General features: G+C 46.5%; 2 protein-coding genes across 2 annotated transcripts; both read left to right on the top strand.

Moving 5' to 3' along the window:
• The first annotated feature begins 149 nt into the window (after window positions 1-149).
• On the top strand, window positions 150-6,758 carry adtrp1 (androgen dependent TFPI regulating protein 1). The gene is made up of 6 exons (XM_066672253.1): window positions 150-420; window positions 2,794-2,943; window positions 3,040-3,141; window positions 4,853-4,968; window positions 5,417-5,577; window positions 6,365-6,758. The coding sequence occupies exons 1-6, from the start codon at window positions 184-186 to the stop codon at window positions 6,385-6,387; spliced, it is 789 nt and encodes a 262-aa protein (XP_066528350.1). The 5' UTR covers window positions 150-183; the 3' UTR covers window positions 6,388-6,758.
• Window positions 6,759-12,324: 5,566 nt separating this feature from the next.
• ptpdc1b (protein tyrosine phosphatase domain containing 1b) lies at window positions 12,325-19,850 on the top strand (the record flags this gene model as incomplete). The annotated part of the gene is made up of 8 exons (XM_066672994.1): window positions 12,325-12,500; window positions 13,229-13,309; window positions 13,406-13,524; window positions 13,808-13,945; window positions 15,146-16,221; window positions 16,395-16,577; window positions 18,672-18,782; window positions 18,875-19,850. Coding segments are annotated over 8 exons (1,995 nt in total), but the record flags the coding sequence as incomplete, so codon positions are not given.
• Window positions 19,851-19,918: the final 68 nt, after the last annotated feature.

Genomic DNA, 19,918 nt, shown 5'->3' with positions numbered 1-19,918 from the left:
CAGAACTCCCACAAATCCTCCAACATTCAAATCATAATTGCTTTGTTGGTGTTCTGATCTTTGAAGAACATAGGTATGTAGACCAAGAGATGTCTGTAAATACAGAAAAACAATAGAGCTGATAAAACAGGCACTGCAGAAACAAACCAGGGGAGCTGGGCTTTGACTGTGCTGTTACTGTAGATGGCAGTATGTTGCTGTTGGACAGTAGAGAAGGCAGAGGAGGTAGTCGATATGGAGAAGACAAACATGGCTGCTGCTGTGAAAGGGAACTCTAAACTCTGTGTGTTTATACATGTGCTGTTTTTCGCCTGGTACGTGTTTACCTTGAGGGAGAACTGCTCTCTACAGATTACAGAGAAACACCCAGGGGCTCGGTCTTACGGGGGTCGCTGGAAGTATTTAACCTTCATTAATCTGGTGAGTAATGAACTGACCTCGGAACGGTGTCTCGACCATGAACTGTAGTGTTGTTCCCTTTTTATTTACAAACCCGGGGATACCACAGAAAGCAGGATTTCTCAGTTAGCCAGATAACTGAAGCCCAAAATTGAGGATTGTTTAATAGGAACGTCCCTCAGATCTTTCCTTTGGCGTAGCCTCGACGTTGGGATTAAGTTTGGTAAATTGTGGCACCTGCTTTATGAAATAACCCCTTGCTCTAACACACCCCACTCAGCTCAACTCTGTGTGTGGCAGGTAAACTTTAAACCATGTAAAACAGAATGGAACTTCTGAACTATTTAATGTGGAACAGGCAATTCATAGATGAAGTGGTTGGTTGGTGTGGTGCAGTGGTAACACTCTGCTCCCATGGGAGACACTCTGTAAGTCACTCTGGATAAGAGCGTCTGCCAAAATGCCGTATATATGTAAGTGGTTGAATGGATCTAACTTTAAATGTACTTCGTTGCGTTCTTAGATTAATCATTTCTGTATTTTATGGACATTTCATGAAAATAGTTATGTATATTATGTCAGGATTGATTTTCATTCATTCATGATCTGTAACCCTTATCCAGTTCAGGGTCACGGTGGGTCAGGAGCCTACCTGGAATCACTGGGCGCAAGGCTGGAATACACCCTGGAGGGGGCGCCAGTCCTTCACAGGGTCACGCACACACTTACATATTCACACCTATCGGCACATTTGGGTCGCCAATCCACCTACCAGCGTGTGTTTTTGGATCATGGGAGGAAACCAGAGCACCCGGAGATATCCCACGCGGACACGGAGAACACACCACACTCCTCACAGACAGTCACCCGGAGGAAACCCACGCAGACACAGGGAGAACACACTACACTCCTCACAGACAGTCACCCGGAGGAAACCCACGCAGACACAGGGAGAACACACCACACTCCTCACAGACAGTCACCCGGAGGAAACCCACGCAGACACAGAGAGAACACACCACACTCCTCACAGACAGTCACCCAGAGGAAACCCACGCAGACACAGAGAGAACACACCACACTCCTCACAGACAGTCACCCGGAGGAAACCCACGCAGACACAGAGAGAACACACCACACTCCTCACAGACAGTCACCCGGAGGAAACCCACGCAGACACAGAGAGAACACACCACACTCCTCACAGACAGTCACCCGGAGGAAACCCACGCAGACACAGAGAGAACACACCACACTCCTCACAGACAGTCACCCGGAGGAAACCCACGCAGACACAGAGAGAACACACCACACTCCTCACAGACAGTCACCCGGAGGAAACCCACTCAGACACAGAGAGAACACACCACACTCCTCACAGACAGTCACCCGGAGGAAACCCACTCAGACACAGAGAGAACACACCACACTCCTCACAGACAGTCACCTGGAGCGGGACTCGAATCCACAACCTCAGGTCCCTGGAGCTGTGTGACAGCAACACTACACGCTTTTGCCACTGTACCGCCCTAATTCAAATCATTAACTTTATTAATTTAATTTCTTAATAGGGTGTTTCTTTTTATCTATCAACTCCACTGACCATAGAGGAGTACTTTATAGTTTTACTACCATTACACGGTTTGCATAGTTTTTTAGCCCTCTTTCACCCAGAACAATGTCCAAACCGTATCTGCTCTGGGGTGGTCCTTTGGGGCCCTGAGCATTGAACAACAGGGTGAACGAGGGCTAATAAAAGTATGCAAAGCAACAGATGGACTACAGAACTACAAAGTGCTTCTGTATGGTCAGAGGAGTTGAAAGAATGGACAAGAAATGGAGTGGGGAAAAAAGGAGGTGGTCTTAATGTTAGGGTGATCACATGACTATTGTTATGTGAATTACAGTGTCACAACATGCTCTTCAGCCCCAATTCCCTTCAGTCTCAGTGTACACATTAAACTGCAATAAAAGTCCATTTGCAATTCATTGTTTTTCAGATCATGCATATCGATCCATCCATCCATCCATCCATCCATCCATCCATTCATTCATTCATTCATCTTCTATGACCACGGGAGCACACCCTGGACAGGGCGGTGTTTCTTTGCAGGGCTGTATTTACATGTATTTATCTATTCATCCTACAGCAGTTTAGGTTCAACCTGAACATAAATGAGGGGTTTTTTATTAAAGTGGTATGATGCAGAGCAGCCAATCACAGTAGAGATTATTTACATAAATCAGCCTTAAAGGCATGTTAATGCAAAGCCTATTTAATTTGAAAGCATAAAGAGGTTGGAAAATTGTCCTGTAGAAAGCCTGTAGGGTAGTGAACTATATGAAAATGTAGGATATAGGCACTTGACGAGTGTTAACCCTTTTCTTCTGCAGGTGTTACAGACAGTGTTTTTTGGGGTCTGTGTTTTGACTGATCTAATACACACACTGCTGCCAAGCAAGAGCGCACACAGCAGGCTTCCTCGGTGCCTTGTAACTCTGCGAGATGTTTTTTTCACCGTTATTGCTTTTCCTTTGGGAGTTGTGAGTATCAGAGGTTTCCGTTCTGAAAACAATAAATACTGAATTCTGAGTTTGGCCTGTTTTGCGTTTCTGTTGATGTCACATGTTTCTTTTCAGTTTGTGTTTGCCTCATTCTGGTCTCTCTACACCTACGACCGAAATTTGGTTTATCCAAAGTATTTAGACGACATCATTCCTCTCTGGCTTAATCACGCTATGGTGAGTATTGTTTTATTATCCTCTTGAGTTAAGCGTTTTACTCTAGGGCTCACTTTGACTGCGGGGAAGGAAGGATTAGGTTGCAAATAATGTGACTGGTATATGGAGCTAAATCACTAACATATGTATTTGAATCAAAATTTTGAATATTTGAATTCTTATTATCTGAATTTTGTTTATTTATTCATTCATTGTCTGTAACCCTTTTCCAGTTCAGGGTCGCGGTGGGTCCAGAGCCTACCTGGATTCACTGGGCGCAAGGCAGGAACACACCCTGGAGGGGGCGCCAGTCCTTCACAGGGCGACACACACACACACATTCACTCACACACTCACACCTATAGACACATTTGAGTCACCAATCCATCTACCAATGTGTGTTTTTGGACTGTGGGAGGAAACCAGAGCACCCGGAGGAAACCCACGCAGACACAGGGAGAACACACCACACTCCTCACAGACAGTCACCCGGAGGAAACCCACGCAGAGACAGGGAGAACACACCACACTTCTCACAGACAGTCACCCGGAGGAAACCCACGCAGACACAGGGAGAACACACCACACTCCTCACAGACAGTCACCCGGAGGAAACCCACACAGACACAGAGAGAACACACCACACTCCTCACAGACAGTCACCCGGAGGAAACCCACGCAGACACAGAGAGAACACACCACACTCCTCACAGACAGTCACCCGGAGGAAACCCACGCAGAGACAGGGAGAACACACCACACTCCTCACAGACAGTCACCCGGAGGAAACCCACGCAGACACAGAGAGAACACACCACACTCCTCACAGACAGTCACCCGGAGGAAACCCACGCAGACACAGAGAGAACACACCACACTCCTCACAGACAGTCACCCGGAGGAAACCCACGCAGACACAGGGAGAACACACCACACTCCTCACAGACAGTCACCCGGAAGAAACCCACGCAGACACAGGGAGAACACACCACACTCCTCACAGACAGTCACCCGGAGGAAACCCACGCAGACACAGAGAGAACACACCACACTCCTCACAGACAGTCACCCAGAGCGAGTGTTGTTTGTTTAGTTGTATTTAAATATAAGTAAATTATAAATATAATTTAATTACATTTAAATATGATTTAAATATGTCTAGGAAAAGAGAAATGCAGCTGATTTGTCCCTGGTGTAAAACCACCATCCACCAGCATGTGCAACTTATCTTTGGGGTTTTCATAAATAAATGACGAAGGCATATGATTTTTATAAAATTCTGCGTTGCTCTCGCTGGTGCTGCTCTGTGTGAGTGTGTGTTGCCTGCCATGGATAGGTTTAATGTGCAGTTTCATCGACAAGTGTTTAAAAGAACACAAGATTAACTTTCAGATTATGTATTTATTACATGTTTTTAAAATTTCACCTGCATTGCACTTTAAATATTTCATCAAATAGAGCCAGCAGTGGCCCAATGGTTACATAGCACTCTCTCCTCCCTAAATCCATGACTGACCTGCCCCTGAGCAAGGCACCAAACCCACAACTGCTCAGAGCTCTGGTGTGTGATCACTGCTCCAAGTGCCCTTGTGTGCGTGTGTTTGTGTGTGGTTTCAGTGCCGTGGTGGAGCTAAGTGCGAAGGACAAATTTGGTTGTATATTGTACAATGACAGTAAAAGTACACTTATCGTGTTTAAAAGTTCTGCATGTTTTTTTCTTTTTTCCCCACAGCACACTGTAATCTTGCCCTTGCTTCTGGTGCAGATGTACCTTCAACCTCACAAACACCCCAGTCGCCTCAATGGCATTCTCGCTTTAGCTCTGTTTGCTTCGTTATATTTGGCATGGTAATGACTTCTTACTGTTGTTAGTCATCATCTACTGTAATATTTTGTGTTCAGTGTGTTATAACATTGGTTTCCAAAGTGGGGGGACACTGAGCTAACGCAGGGGGTCAAATAAATGAGACAAAGATGCAAGGTACTTGTATTAATTCAGCTGCAAATGTGATTAGTCACTTTTCTTTTTTAATCAATAGGAAGTTGCATTCACTAACTACTAAGAGTAGTATTTTCTGTCAGCCTCATGATGTCAGCTCTTACAGACTAAAGCTACTTACAGTTCTTTGTAGGAAAGCCATAGAAGTAGTAGATGAACAACACACTATTATTTTCCTATAGAAACTTAGTCAAAGTTTCTTATCGAATCATACACCTATTACAAGAGCAGTTTGTTACAAAGTGTCTAGTGTTTGTGCTGTGCTTGTTCACGTAACTGTGTTTTAACTGTGTTTAGGGTCTTATGGGTACGTCATATATCGGGGATCTGGGTGTACCCCATCATGGCTCGCCTCAGTCCCATGGGTCTGGCTCTGTTCCTTAGTGCTGCTTCCTTCAGCCTGGCTCCTCTGTATCTGCTGGGAGAGAAGCTCAGTCATGCGATCTGGAGCCCAACAGGTGAGAGACATCTGACGTTTTTGAGTTACGTTTAGGTTTCTCCGAAAGCGTTTACACGTGTTACACTTACGTTCCAGTTCTGTTCAGGACTCTGACTTTGCTTTTTGATCAGAACGAAGGATACGCCATCAGCAGGGGGCGTTGTGAGGGTGTAACACTGTGGCTGAATTCAGCTCCAGCGCCAGAGATAAATGAATACAGTCAGAACAGAGTCATGGTTAATCCACTGTTAACAGTGAGGTCAGATCAGAGTAAGATATGATACACGTGTGGAAATGGTGTTGATTCTGATCCGTCTTGTGAACAGTGGAAATTCCCAACCCCTCCAAATTGCGCTGACCCTGTCCACACAAAACACACAGATAAAGGGCAATGTCCCATTCACCACTTGTCCATTTCAATAGGGAAATGTACACAGACTTGTTCTCTAGTCTTTTAATCAGCACATCATTAAGGACAATATAACATGCTCTAAATGACCCAGAGTTTTATTTGAGGCTCTGGGCTCTTTTTTTTTAGCTTCTATACAGATGTTATGATGTCACATGTCCTGCTGAAGAACCTACTATTCCTTGGTTTCAGCTGGGAATTAGTTTTTCTGCTTTGGAATCTATTTAATGTTGGTGGACATGCGCCAAACGGTTGGTGGAAAAGGGCTACGTATGAGTTACTTTTAATGGAACAACACAGTCTACTAACCTTTGGTTCGGCTCTTTGTTGTTGACCTTGTTGTTGAATCCTTCTGTAACCTTTCACCTGATCTCTCTTCTCTCCTGCTCTCTGGAAGATTATCAGAAGAAGAAGAAGTAAGAAACCACAAGAACCCATAGGGCCAGTGCAAGCTTGTAGCCAGATGGGCCACATTGTTTACCAGAGCGAAGAACGATGTAGCACTTTTAGTTGACTCTGGGAAGGCATCAGGTATTTTCACGGAAGAGCACGTCTTTAAATATAAACTACAATTGTGTTTATTTAGCCGTCACGCTGACGTTTTGACTGTTTCACTGATTTAATGACGATTGTACTTGATGAAACATATATTTAATATAATACTACACATGGTTTTTTAACATGTAACATTCCTGAATGCTGTGAGTGAAGAACCAGTTTGAAAATGTGTGATTTTTAAATAAAATGTATGCTGGATTATGGACGATGATTGACATTTTATTAAAAGAATGAATACCATACAACGTTCTGACAGTGTCTGTCATTATCAGAATCACTAAAGGTCTGAAGGTTAACTCCAATAACTAGAGTTTCTATGATATTAACATAATATCTGTGTGTTCTCTATTAAAAATGCATGTCATTTTGATGCCTTAGTTCACTGGTTACTATTTCTGCCTCCATCTTCCACTGGAGGAGTATTTCAGTGCCCTTAATCAGCCGCCCTGCCTTAAAATTGTGCATACGTTCACATGATAATATTTAAATCCAGGCTTATAATATGTTAAATAGGAAAAATATTCTACGTTTTCCACAAGTGAACACAGCTCTGGGTCTTAATGACATGTCTGTGTTCGGCTTTGGTAAAAACATCACAAGGATCAAACCCCACGTCAACGTTCTCCCCCTGATTAAACAGCCCTGTTCAGTAAGGCCAGTTTCAGCACCTGTTCTTTTAAATAATAATGAGCCGCTCGCAGTTCACCCCGACCCCGAGTGCACAGTGAGGGTTTTTGGCCGTTTTCGCTCTGTTCTCTTTCTTGTTCGTTCTCGTTTTTGTCTCGGTTTTTACTCTGTGCTCTTATTCCTCCACTCTCGTTGTGTCTGTTTTGCTCTGTTTAACCTCGGCTTTTCACTCTCAGATAAAGGTGGGTCCAACGCCACCATGATTGGGTCCAGGATTAGAGACTCTGACAAGGAGGTGGGACAATCCTGAAGTGTCTGCACCCTACTTAAAAAAGCAGCACCCATTTTGAATGACACATTTTAATCCTTGTATTCTGCTGTAGGCAGCCCAAAAAAAGGAGTGGGTTGTCTTGTTGTGGGTTTGAGCCCTGTTCCAGGTGTCTGTGAGGAGTTTGGTGTGGTCTCCCTGTGTCTGCGTGGGTTTCCTCCGGGTGACTGTCTGTGAGGAGTGTGGTGTGTTCTCCCTGTGTCTGCGTGGGTTTCCTCCGGGTGACTGTCTGTGAGGAGTGTGGTGTGTTCTCCCTGTGTCTGCGTGGGTTTCCTCCGGGTGACTGTCTGTGAGGAGTGTGGTGTGTTCTCTCTGTGTCTGTGTGGGTTTCCTCCGGGTGACTGTCTGTGAGGAGTGTGGTGTGTTCTCTCTGTGTCTGCGTGGGTTTCCTCCGGGTGACTGTCTGTGAGGAGTGTGGTGTGTTCTCCCTGTGTCTGCGTGGGTTTTCTCCGGGTGACTGTCTGTGAGGAGTGTGGTGTGTTCTCCCTGTGTCTGCGTGGGTTTTCTCCGGGTGACTGTCTGTGAGGAGTGTGGTGTGTTCTCCCTGTGTCTGCGTGGGTTTCCTCCGGGTGACTGTCTGTGAGGAGCGTGGTGTGTTCTCCCTGTGTCTGCGTGGGTTTCCTCCGGGTGACTGTCTGTGAGGAGTGTGGTGTGTTCTCCCTGTGTCTGCGTGGGTTTCCTCCGGGTGACTGTCTGTGAGGAGTGTGGTGTGTTCTCTCTGTGTCTGTGTGGGTTTCCTCCAGGTGACTGTCTGTGAGGAGTGTGGTGTGTTCTCTCTGTGTCTGCGTGGGTTTCCTCCGGGTGACTGTCTGTGAGGAGTGTGGTGTGTTCTCCCTGTGTCTGCGTGGGTTTTCTCCGGGTGACTGTCTGTGAGGAGTGTGGTGTGTTCTCCCTGTGTCTGCGTGGGTTTTCTCCGGGTGACTGTCTGTGAGGAGTGTGGTGTGTTCTCCCTGTGTCTGCGTGGGTTTCCTCCGGGTGACTGTCTGTGAGGAGTGTGGTGTGTTCTCCCTGTGTCTGCGTGGGTTTCCTCCGGGTGACTGTCTGTGAGGAGTGTGGTGTGTTCTCTCTGTGTCTTTGTGGGTTTCCTCCAGGTGACTGTCTGTGAGGAGTGTGGTGTGTTCTCTCTGTGTCTGCGTGGGTTTCCTCCGGGTGACTGTCTGTGAGGAGTGTGGTGTGTTCTCTCTGTGTCTGCGTGGGTTTCCTCCGGGTGACTGTCTGTGAGGAGTGTGGTGTGTTCTCCCTGTGTCTGCGTGGGTTTTCTCCGGGTGACTGTCTGTGAGGAGTGTGGTGTGTTCTCCCTGTGTCTGCGTGGGTTTCCTCCGGGTGACTGTCTGTGAGGAGCGTGGTGTGTTCTCCCTGTGTCTGCGTGAGTTTCCTCCGGGTGACTGTCTGTGAGGAGCGTGGTGTGTTCTCCCTGTGTCTGCGTGGATTTCCTCCCGGTGACTGTCTGTGAGGAGCGTGGTGTGTTCTCCCTGTGTCTGCGTGAGTTTCCTCCGGGTGACTGTCTGTGAGGAGCGTGGTGTGTTCTCCCTGTGTCTGCGTGGGTTTTCTCCGGGTGACTGTCTGTGAGGAGCGTGGTGTGTTCTCCCTGTGTCTGCGTGGGTTTCCTCCCGGTGACTGTCTGTGAGGAGTGTGGTGTGTTCTCCCTGTGTCTGCGTGGGTTTCCTCCGGGTGACTGTCTGTGAGGAGTGTGGTGTGTTCTCCCTGTGTCTGCGTGGGTTTCCTCCGGGTGACTGTCTGTGAGGAGTGTGGTGTGTTCTCTCTGTGTCTGTGTGGGTTTCCTCCAGGTGACTATCTGTGAGGAGTGTGGTGTGTTCTCCCTGTGTCTGCGTGGGTTTCCTCCGGGTGACTGTCTGTGAGGAGTGTGGTGTGTTCTCCCTGTGTCTGCGTGGGTTTCCTCCGGGTGACTGTCTGTGAGGAGTGTGGTGTGTTCTCTCTGTGTCTGCGTGGGTTTCCTCCGGGTGACTGTCTGTGAGGAGTGTGGTGTGTTTTCCCTGTGTCTGCGTGGGTTTCCTCCGGGTGACTGTCTGTGAGGAGCGTGGTGTGTTCTCCCTGTGTCTGCGTGGATTTCCTCCCGGTGACTGTCTGTGAGGAGCGTGGTGTGTTCTCCCTGTGTCTGCGTGAGTTTCCTCCGGGTGACTGTCTGTGAGGAGCGTGGTGTGTTCTCCCTGTGTCTGCGTGGGTTTCCTCCGGGTGACTGACTGTGAGGAGCGTGGTGTGTTCTCCCTGTGTCTGCGTGGATTTCCTCCTGGTGACTGTCTGTGAGGAGCGTGGTGTGTTCTCCCTGTGTCTGCGTGAGTTTCCTCCGGGTGACTGTCTGTGAGGAGCGTGGTGTGTTCTCCCTGTGTCTGCGTGGGTTTCCTCCGGGTGACTGTCTGTGAGGAGTGTGGAGTGTTCTCCCTGTGGTCTATGACTTTAGTACTGTACTTTGTCTCTTAAAGCCCCATTATTTTTGTGTCTGACCATGTGGACAATTACACTTTATTTAGTTCCCTTTTATTAAGCCCAGTTGCACTTTTCAAGGCACAACAGGTTTCTCCTCTTATGGTTCTTCTTATTTTAAAACAGATGTTATACTGACAACTAGTGGCCTGGCTGTGTTCAAGATTCTGTTTCGATTTAAAACATGGCACCGTCCAATTTGATCTCATTTTGGCCACGAAATATCCAGTCATTACTTCAGCTGAAGTACAGTAAATAAATCAGAAGTGCTATGTCATGACGACCTTTAGTGGGTCAGTCTGGAAGGGATTTCCTGCTAAACGCACGCTGCTTTAATGAGATTTGTGTAAGTCCTGGGCTCGACTGCCTGTTTCTTGGCTGTGACACTCTTTGACAAGAGCGCTGTGAAACCTGTGAACTTAGCCATGTTTGTGGAAAGCTTAGTTCTAGTTACTGACCATTCAAACCCTTATTCAGGAGTTTCAAAGCTGCGTATGACGGGTGTCGCACTGGTTTCAGCTGCTCCTAACTGGGGTTAATATAAACCTTTTAAACGAGTTTAGCTGCCTGTAGAGGTTTTAGCTAAATGAATATAACACTATTGTTTTGAGTCTAAAGACACAGTGGGCTTCTGTGTGACTGATGATAGTGAAACAAAGATATCCACCTTCTTCTGAAAAGCTGTGAGCATTAGATGTGTGGATTTAGTACTGAATTTATTCATTCATTCATCATCCGTAATGGCTTCATCCTGTTCTGGGTGGGTCTACCCGCAATCATTGGACGCAGGGCAGGAACAGACCCTGGTTATGTACTGTCCATCACAGGGCATCACACACTCATCCAGTCACACCTGTGGATAATATCTCCCCACAGCTGTAAATCAGTCAATAATATGACATCATTCTATATCAGATATTATTAAATCAGTCCATGAGATACGCAATTCTATTTAAATACAGTTAGCCAGCGTCGATCAATGACTGCACATTTTAACAAGAGATTAAGCGTGTCCTGTGAATGACGTCTCTGAGCCTGATGTGACTTCTCCTACCTTTGTTGCTGCTGACCCTTTCTTGAGCTATTTCAGGAGTAATTGGATTAGAAGGTTAAACCAGGAAGCAGAGAGAGCACAGCCTCATTTGTCGTTCCCCACTTCCAGAGTCTACTACACTGATCATCATCAGCGCAGCACCGTGGGATCCTTTCAAACGCTTTGTAACAGTTCTCTCTTTTAGAGAAAGCCCTGATGATTTATTTGTGTCTAAGTTGGAATAGTGGTGTTTTTATAGGAAAATGGAAATAATTCAACTCGGGAAGAGATTATAAACAGTTTTTTTAACAAGCTACTTTTTACCATTTTTCTTGGATTGGTTGAGCTATGAAAAATGACCACTTTAAAGCTTCTACAGGATTAAATCAATGTGGATTAAGGTGTTCTTATGCGGTCCGTGTGTGGGACTAGTGTAGTGTTGGTGTCTGAGAGCCAATGGACTGCAAACTCCTCGTGATTTTACAGGTAAAGGCCTGTTCACTCTTGTGAAGGTGCTTTTAGAAATGTTACTAAGTTGTTCTTGCCAATTTTACTTATTTCCATATTCCTGTATTTAGGAAATTAGCCACAGACATTATAATGGAGGAGGGCATTATATCTCCAGTGAACTAGCACTGACTCTGGTAAGGAATGCTTTTTGTGTGTCTCATAGGAACACTTCATCATTCTGTTTCTTAAAGTACCAGGAAAAAACAGTGTCCAAAATGATCCATGAGACAATTTTTAATTTGTGAATTCATAGTGACACAGGTCTTCAATTGGAAACACAGGTTTGGGGACCGGAGGAGATGGACATGAGGCTAAGGTCATGATACACAATGCTAGCTGTATTCTCTGGGGAGATGGAGTGGTGTTTGTAATCCAGAACTAATCATTCAACCTCAGTACTTGACCTTACTGATTCTCTCAAAGCTGAGTGCCATCAATTTATCATAGCAATGTTCTGACATTTACTGTGAACCCTTGCCAGATGAGAGTAGGCTGTTACTGCAGCAAAAAGGGACATATTCTCTGTTAACTCTCCGTTTATCTCCGTGGTGTAGAGGTGGGTGATACCGGGAATTTTGGTATCGATCTGATACCAAGTAAATACAGGGCCAGTATCGCTGATATCGATACCCATCCCGATACCACTACTCTTCGCCACGTGATGGTGGGGGGCGTGCGCCAGTCTTTGCAACGTGAAGCTTGAGTATCGATCTTTTTACACGAGTATTGCTCAGTACCAATACCAGCGTCGGTATCGATATTATCGATATTTGTATCGATCCGCCCACCTCTACCATGGTCCTCAAAATGGTCTTGCCTCTGCACCTCAAAAGGTGTTAGATCTTCTTGTTGACTCTGTGCAGTGAGAACCACGATGGCCACAGCGAATTACACACTGGTGGGAGAGACGCTGCGGTACGTCATCCCCAGCCACATGCAGTGCGCAATTGGCTGTGGAGGCCGTGCCTGCAAATATGAAGACCCGTCCCGCTGGAGTGAAGACAACCAGGCCATCAGAGGACTCTACTCCTCCTGGTAATGTAAAAGCACTGGAATTTGCTTTGATGATGACACTTTATCCCCTTTTACCACAAGTGAACACGGTTCTGGGGCTCAATGAAAGGTTTGTGGCCAGCTTTGGTGAAAATACCACAAGGACAAAACCCTCAGCAGCGCACAGAGCCCTGTCCAGAACGTAATCGTTTAAACGAGAACGAGCTACACATAGCTCTCACACAAGCAGGTAAAGATGCTTGATGTAAAGTCAAAGACCGTAGCTCATCTGTTGCTGCAGAGTTTGCGTTGGTCGTAGTGCTGTCCTTCAGCATTGGACACTGGACGCTGCCCACAGGAGGTTTCATGATGAACAGAGCAACAGAAATGGTCCAGAAATAACTTACAATAATTAACTCTTGTCCTGAAATGTTAGCAATTATACAACAGTTAGTCCCGACCCTGCAATGTGATTGGCTGAGAGACGTTCCAGGAGTGCACAATAATGACACTCTGACGGACACTTTTGTGGTATTACTCCGCAAAACACACGTAACCTAGCAACAACACCAACACTTACCAGACAGCGGTGGGGTGCCTGCACTTTCTCAACCAACAGAGTAAAGGGTTATGGCACAGTGAAGGCCACTTTCTGATTTGTAAACAAAAGAAATTCAGAGCACACCACTGCCGATATCCCATAATATCTCACTCTCTCTCTTGTATGACTGCTTAATTACAATTCTAATTTCCCCCTTTTCCTCATTCAGGATCACAGACCACCTGCTCGCTACGGCACGGCCCTCCACAGAAGTAATAAACAAATACAACATCATTGAACAGTTTCAGAAGTAAGCAAGTGTTTACAGTTTTTAGCTTTTGATTCTTGACCCCGTGGGTTGCGGTTCTTTGTACACTGTGTTGATTATGGATCTCTGTTTGTTGAGGGTTGGTTTGAGGACCGTTATAAACCTGCAGCGACCCGGGGAACATGCCAACTGTGGCAATCCTTTAGAGCCAGGGAGTGGCTTCACCTATCGGCCCGAGGTTTTCATGGAGGCTGGCAGTGAGTGATTAGCTTCTTACCTGTGTTTGTAGATGACCTGATCTTGTAGCTTGCCCTTTATTATTGGGTAAGAGTGTCCCGTTTGCACATTTTGACTTAAAATGTGTAAAATGAAGTAGCTATTCCTGAACCCGTCTATCCCAAAGTAGAAGACATGCAGGTTTGCCATTGTTGCATAGCTATCAGTTCTTTTGTTGTCATTAAAGATACCCTGTGCTTATGACCTGGGGATATATTCATCAAAATATGAAACAACATGCTTGTGCCTGATGATGTGTTACAGTATATTTTTACAACTTTGGATGGAATGACTATGGTGTGGCCTCTCTCACTACAATCCTGGATATGGTGAAAGTGATGTCCTTTGCCATCCAAGAGGGTAAAATGGCTGTTCATTGCCATGCAGGTCTTGGGAGAACAGGTAATGGCTGTGACTTATAGTTAAAAAAGGATACAAATCCTGTTGAATTCATTCATTCATTATCTGTAACCCTTGTCCAATTCAGGGTCGCGGTGGGTCCAGAGCCTACCTGGAATCGTTGGGCGCAAGGCAGGAATACACCCTGGAGGGGGCGCCAGTCCTTCACAGGGCAACACAGACACACACGGACACTTTTGAGTCGCCAATCCACCTACCAACGTGTGTTTTTGGACTGTGGGAGGAAACCGGAGCACCCGGAGGAAACCCACACAGACACAGAGAGAACACACCAACTCCTCACAGACAGTCACCCGGAGCGGGAATCGAACCCACAACCTCCAGGCCCCTGTGTGACTGCGACACTACCTGCTGCGCCACCGTGCCGCCCCTGTTGAATTCAACTTTGTTAATTCCACTTTTTCCCTATTTGTTTCGCAGTTAGAAGTGTCAGATGCATTTTATATTGTTGCGGTTTTCCCTGACGGATGGATTTATATAAATGGGCCTAAATAATTCAGATTAAAACCCTGCTACATTAATATACAGTTCAATACATTTACAGGGGACATGTTATGAAAAGAAATGTTGTTCAGTGCAAATGCACTATGGGGTAATATGGGGATCGGAAGCTCACCAACCCACAAAATGTGGAACAAAACCACACTGTCAGATATTTGAAACCATGGGATAAAACAAGCCGTTCCGATTTTACTCCACTTCTGATGTCAAGTGCAGCGACGTTAGAGTCTCTGAGACTTTCTGATCACTACACTGACACAACAAGCACAGAGAGATAAGAGCACTGAGTAAAAATGGAGAAGAAAGAGAAGCAAAATTGAGAAACAAAAACGAGAGCTCCTGCTCCTTGCTCTTCACTGCTGTGCCCTCGGGGTCGGGGTGAACAGTGGGCGGCTCATTATCATTTAAAGAAACAGGTGCTCAAACTGGCCATTTTGAACAGGGCTGTTTAGACAGAGGGAGAACACTGCTGTGAGGTTTGATCCTTGTGGTGTTTTGACAAAAGCAGGCCACAGATGCTTCATTAACACCCAGAAGAATATGTCCACACTCTAAAAAGAGAACAGTTGATCCAACTTAATTGAATTGCTTCAATTGGTAACAAGCAATTCAATTAAGTTGGTTCTTTTTAGAGTGCACTTTAAGAATTTTTTTCCCAGTGTTTGCTACTTTGTTCCACAGGTGTTCTCCTAGCTTGCTTCTTGGTGTTCACTTCACGGATGACCGCGGACCAGGCCATTTTATTTGTGCGTGCTAAACGTCCAAACTCTATCCAGACCAGAGGACAGTTGATATGCGTTAGACAATTTGCTCAATTCCTGGTCCCCTTGAGGAACTTGTTTGCTCACGCTGAGCCTCAAACAAGTCCCGTTACCTTATCCCAGTATCTGATTCGCCAGAAACACATACTCCATGGTTATGAAGCTCGGCAGTTGAGGTATGTGCCAAAGCTTGTCCCACTCATCTGCAAACTCTTAATGGACATTGCAGATAACCGACAGGTTATTGAGGAGAGCATCTTGGAGGTCCCTGATGTCATGTTTGATGATGAAATCTCAGATCCCTATACCCCAGTGCTGCAGCTTGGCTGTCACATAATGGCAGGTGGGGTCACTATGATCCAGCCCCGACTTCCCGGTCTTCCCATTAGGCCTGGGGATGCATCTCAGCCATCACTTCACTATGCCCACAAGAGCCTTAGCTACAGCGACTCAGACCTTCGCAGGCTGGCAGACACGCTAAACCTTTCCGGGAACCCTTTGGCTGTGTTCGCCAGCCTTTCCCAGGCCAATTCTAGTGGGAAGGATATGTCCCAAAGCAGCTTGCCCCTACAGTGCAATGCCAGTCCTCATGGAACTCTGAAAGAACTGGCAACCTACGGCTCTTGCAGTAACATCTGGGAGCTGAAGACAATGAAGGACCAGAAGGAGGCATGCCAACTGTTGACCGCTCGGCGGCAGTCAATCCTGCAGAGGAGTCGGTCCCTCGGGAATGCTGACAATTCCGAGAAGAGGACAAACTTCGCTATGTTGTTGGCCTGGAAAAAAGAGGCCAGAGAAGGTGCTGAAGAAACCAAAAATGGTCAGGTGAATCATGCCAGGGATGAGGATGAGGAGCAACTCTCTGAGGTTCCCTTCATTACCATCCAGTCTGAGCTGTCTCTGGAGGCTCGGCGATTACTTGTGGCTCATTCACTGGCAGTGGATCTCAGCAAGGACGGGAAGGAGGAGCATGTCCAGAAGGTCTCTGATTGGCAGGTGGGTAAATGATAGAACAGAACTGGAACCAGAAACTTCTTAACTTAAGGCTCCGTTTAAACATAGTGACCTAATCTTGTAATTCGTCCTGGTTCTTTATTTATGAAGATCAATTTGAAAAAGCTTTCTGTAATACAAAGAATACAACAAACATACGGTGTACGCCTCTGCAGACAGATCTGAATTATCAGGGGGCGTGGGAGCGGCTGTGTCTGGAGCGGGACCCGTTTGTTCTCACGGGAATACTGTGGTCATGGTTGGAGCAGCTAAAGGAGCCCGTCATCTCAGCTAAAGACATCCAGGCTCTGAACCAGCACATTATAGACCCAAAGACTGTCCTCAATTCACTGGACCGGGTAAGAAACATGCTCTAATGTAGACCACAGCAGGCTGGATTTGAGCTGTCACTATTAGGACGTTGTAACTTAAAAGTGTGCCTCATTTATTCATTCATTATCCATCCATCCATTATCTGTAACCGCTTATCCAATTTAGGGTCGTGGGGGTCCAGAGCCTACCTGGAAACCCATGCAGACACAGAGAGAACACACCACACTCCTCACAGACAGTCACCCGGAGGAAACCCACGCAGACACAGAGAGAACACACCACACTCCTCACAGACAGTCACCCGGAGGAAACCCACGCAGACACAGAGAGAACACACCACACTCCTCACATACAGTCACCCGGAGGAAACCCACGCAGACACAGGGAGTACACGCCACACTCCTCACAGACAGTAACCCGGAGGAAACCCACGCAGACACAGAGAGAACACACCACACTCCTCACAGACAGTCACCCGGAGGAAACCCATGCAGACACAGGGAGAACACACCACACTCCTCACAGACAGTCACCCGGAGGAAACCCACGCAGACACAGGGAGAACCCACCACACTCCTCACAGACAGTCACCCGGAGGAAACCCACGCAGACACGGGGAGAACACACCACACTCCTCACAGACAGTAACCCGGAGGAAACCCACGCAGACACAGAGAGAACCCACCACACTCCTCACAGACAGTCACCTGGAGGAAACCCATGCAGACACAGAGAGAACACACCACACTCCTCACAGACAGTCACCCGGAGGAAACCCACGCAGACACGGGGAGAACACACCACACTCCTCACAGACAGTAACCCGGAGGAAACCCACGCAGACACAGAGAGAACCCACCACACTCCTCACAGACAGTCACCTGGAGGAAACCCACGCAGACACAGGGAGAACACGCTACACTCCTCATAGACAGTCACCCGGAGGAAACCCACGCAGAAACAGGGAGAACACACCACACTCCTCACAGACAGTAACCCGGAGGAAACCCACGCAGACACAGAGAGAACCCACCACACTCCTCACAGACAGTCACCTGGAGGAAATCCACGCAGACACAGGGAGAACACGCCACACTCCTCATAGACAGTCACCTGGAGGAAACCCACGCAGAAAAAGGGAGAACACACCACACTCCTCACAGACAGTCACCCGGAGGAAACCCACGCAGACACAGGGAGAACACACCACACTCTTCACAGACAGTCACCCGGAGGAAACCCACGCAGACACAGGGAGAACACACCACACTCCTCACAGACAGTCACCCGGAGGAAACCCATGCAGACACAGGGAGAACACGCCACACTCCTCATAGACAGTCACCCGGAGGAAACCCATGCCGACACAGGGAGAACACACCACACTCCTCACAGACAGTCACCCGGAGGAAACCCACACAGACACAGGGAGAACAAACCAACTCCTCAGTGACAGTCACCCGGAGGAAACCCATGCAGACACAGAGAGAACACACCACACTCCTCACAGACAGTCACCCAGAGCGGGAATTGAACCCACAACCTCCAGGTCCCTGGAGCTGTGTGACTGCGACTGCCGCCCCGTACCTCATTTAACAAACCATTTTTTACATTTTACAGTGAAAGCCCGTAAACATGACCCAGTGAACGCTACTGTGCTCAGAGTGAGCACATGAAATCAGAACTGTACTCATGAATAACTCTAATTACACCAACACAATTGCGGTCAAAAATAAGTCATTAAAACATGTTACATTTTTGAAATGTACATACATTTACTAATTGTTAGCCAAGTACAGATCTTTGAGAAAACCTTTAGGTTAGGGAACATCATGGCTTTCCTTTAAATAAGTCAAAGTGAGTGCAGCATGGTGGCGCTGGAACATGGCTCCAAGGGCCCTGGGGTTGTGGGGTCACTGTCTGTGTGGGTTTTCCTCTGTAAAAGTTTCCTTAGGTGAGTGACTGGGTGAATGTGTGGTGCCCTGTGATGGACTGATGCCCTGTCCAATTATTCTAGGTGTGCTCTGGACTCACCGTGACCCTGTCCAAGATGAAGCATTTACAGAAAACAAATGAATGAATGAGTGAATAATGGAATTAATCTGATTTGCATATTTCAGGCTCCTCGAGAAACACTTGTGTGTATCCTGGACTGCTTCGCCCATCTACTGGTGATCCCTGAGGAAGTGGAGGATGCATTTGTTGAGCGAACTATAAAGGCTTTTACGAAGGTGGGTTTTACCGTTTCCATTTGTTCATAGTCGGAATATATTCATATTAATGCAATGTTCATACTTGTGTTTTTCTAACATTTATTTCCCAGATGAAAAACATGAGCGGTGGGCATGACGTCTACGAGATAATGACGAGAGTCCTCAAGCGTGTCTTACGGGACATGAGGAGCACTGCCATGGAGGAGACAGCCCAGCAGTAGCAGTGGTAGACCCACTACTCTTGTTAAATTAAGCCTGCAGTGTTCCTTAAACCATAAAACAAAACTAGAATCCAAAACAAAGAACTCGCCACAGGGGGGAGGTCTCAGAGCCTATGATGCAGTAACGGGGAGGTACACTAAATAAGATGAAGGGTTTTAATAGGCCGTTGTCTCCCATTGTTATTAGTGGCTTCTGCTTTTTCTGGGAAGGATTAAAAATGGATATTGGAACATTTCCGCAAGGATTTGATGGAACTCAAGAACTTTAGCTAGGTCAGGTACTGATGTTGGATGAATTTTTTTGAATCGCATGTTGGGTCATCCAAATATTGGACACTTTTCCATCACTCCAGAAAGTACTGTTCCACTGCTCCATGTTGTGGTCCAAAGAAAAACATGTATCCCCCAAAAAATAGTAACTGTACAGAAGAAGGAAAAAGCCTTCTTAACTTTCAATGAAAGTCAATGTAAAGAGAATATATTTAGAGTAATTTTGGAGCATTTCTATTGGTCCGTGAAATTTTCACACGATGTAAAGGACAGCTTCTGTGTTCAAACAATGTACTAAACTAAAAATTGCCTGCTCTTCCCTGGAGATTACTTTGGAGAGTTAGTCTGAAAGATCTGAGTTCATTTCAGAAAAGTAGTGCACACTGCATCACACAAACTCAAATGACTGTATCCTATTGGCTTTTTTGTATCGTTTTGTGTTTCTTCAGCTGTGACTTTTCTCTTGAGTGGGTCTAAATCACCTGCGAATCTGGAATCTGACCAGCCATTGCGCACAGTTACAAGCTACTTTAAATGTTAATATCCAGTTGGTTATTTGCTATGCTAGCTACACTTGAGCATGTTATATTTTTGTACTGTATTTTTTCTAATGTAAACTTCTGGTAATAAAGAATGAAAAATGAATTTCTCAATATTGTCTGT

This window comes from Hoplias malabaricus, chromosome 5, assembly GCF_029633855.1.
Source record: "Hoplias malabaricus isolate fHopMal1 chromosome 5, fHopMal1.hap1, whole genome shotgun sequence".
In the NCBI taxonomy this organism is placed as follows: Eukaryota; Metazoa; Chordata; class Actinopteri; order Characiformes; family Erythrinidae; genus Hoplias; species Hoplias malabaricus.
The sequence above is the reverse complement of the archived record's forward strand: the minus strand, read 5'-3'. Positions and strand labels throughout refer to the sequence as shown.

Excerpts from the sequence above, each read along its gene's own strand:
- adtrp1 (XM_066672253.1), top strand. The coding sequence starts at position 184 with ATGGCAGTATGTTGCTGTTGGACAGTAGAGAAGGCAGAGGAGGTAGTC. Across the intron at positions 421-2,793 it reads ATTTAACCTTCATTAATCTG|GTGTTACAGACAGTGTTTTT; the intron begins GTGAGTAATGAA and ends TTTCTTCTGCAG. Across the intron at positions 2,944-3,039 it reads TTGCTTTTCCTTTGGGAGTT|TTTGTGTTTGCCTCATTCTG; the intron begins GTGAGTATCAGA and ends GTTTCTTTTCAG.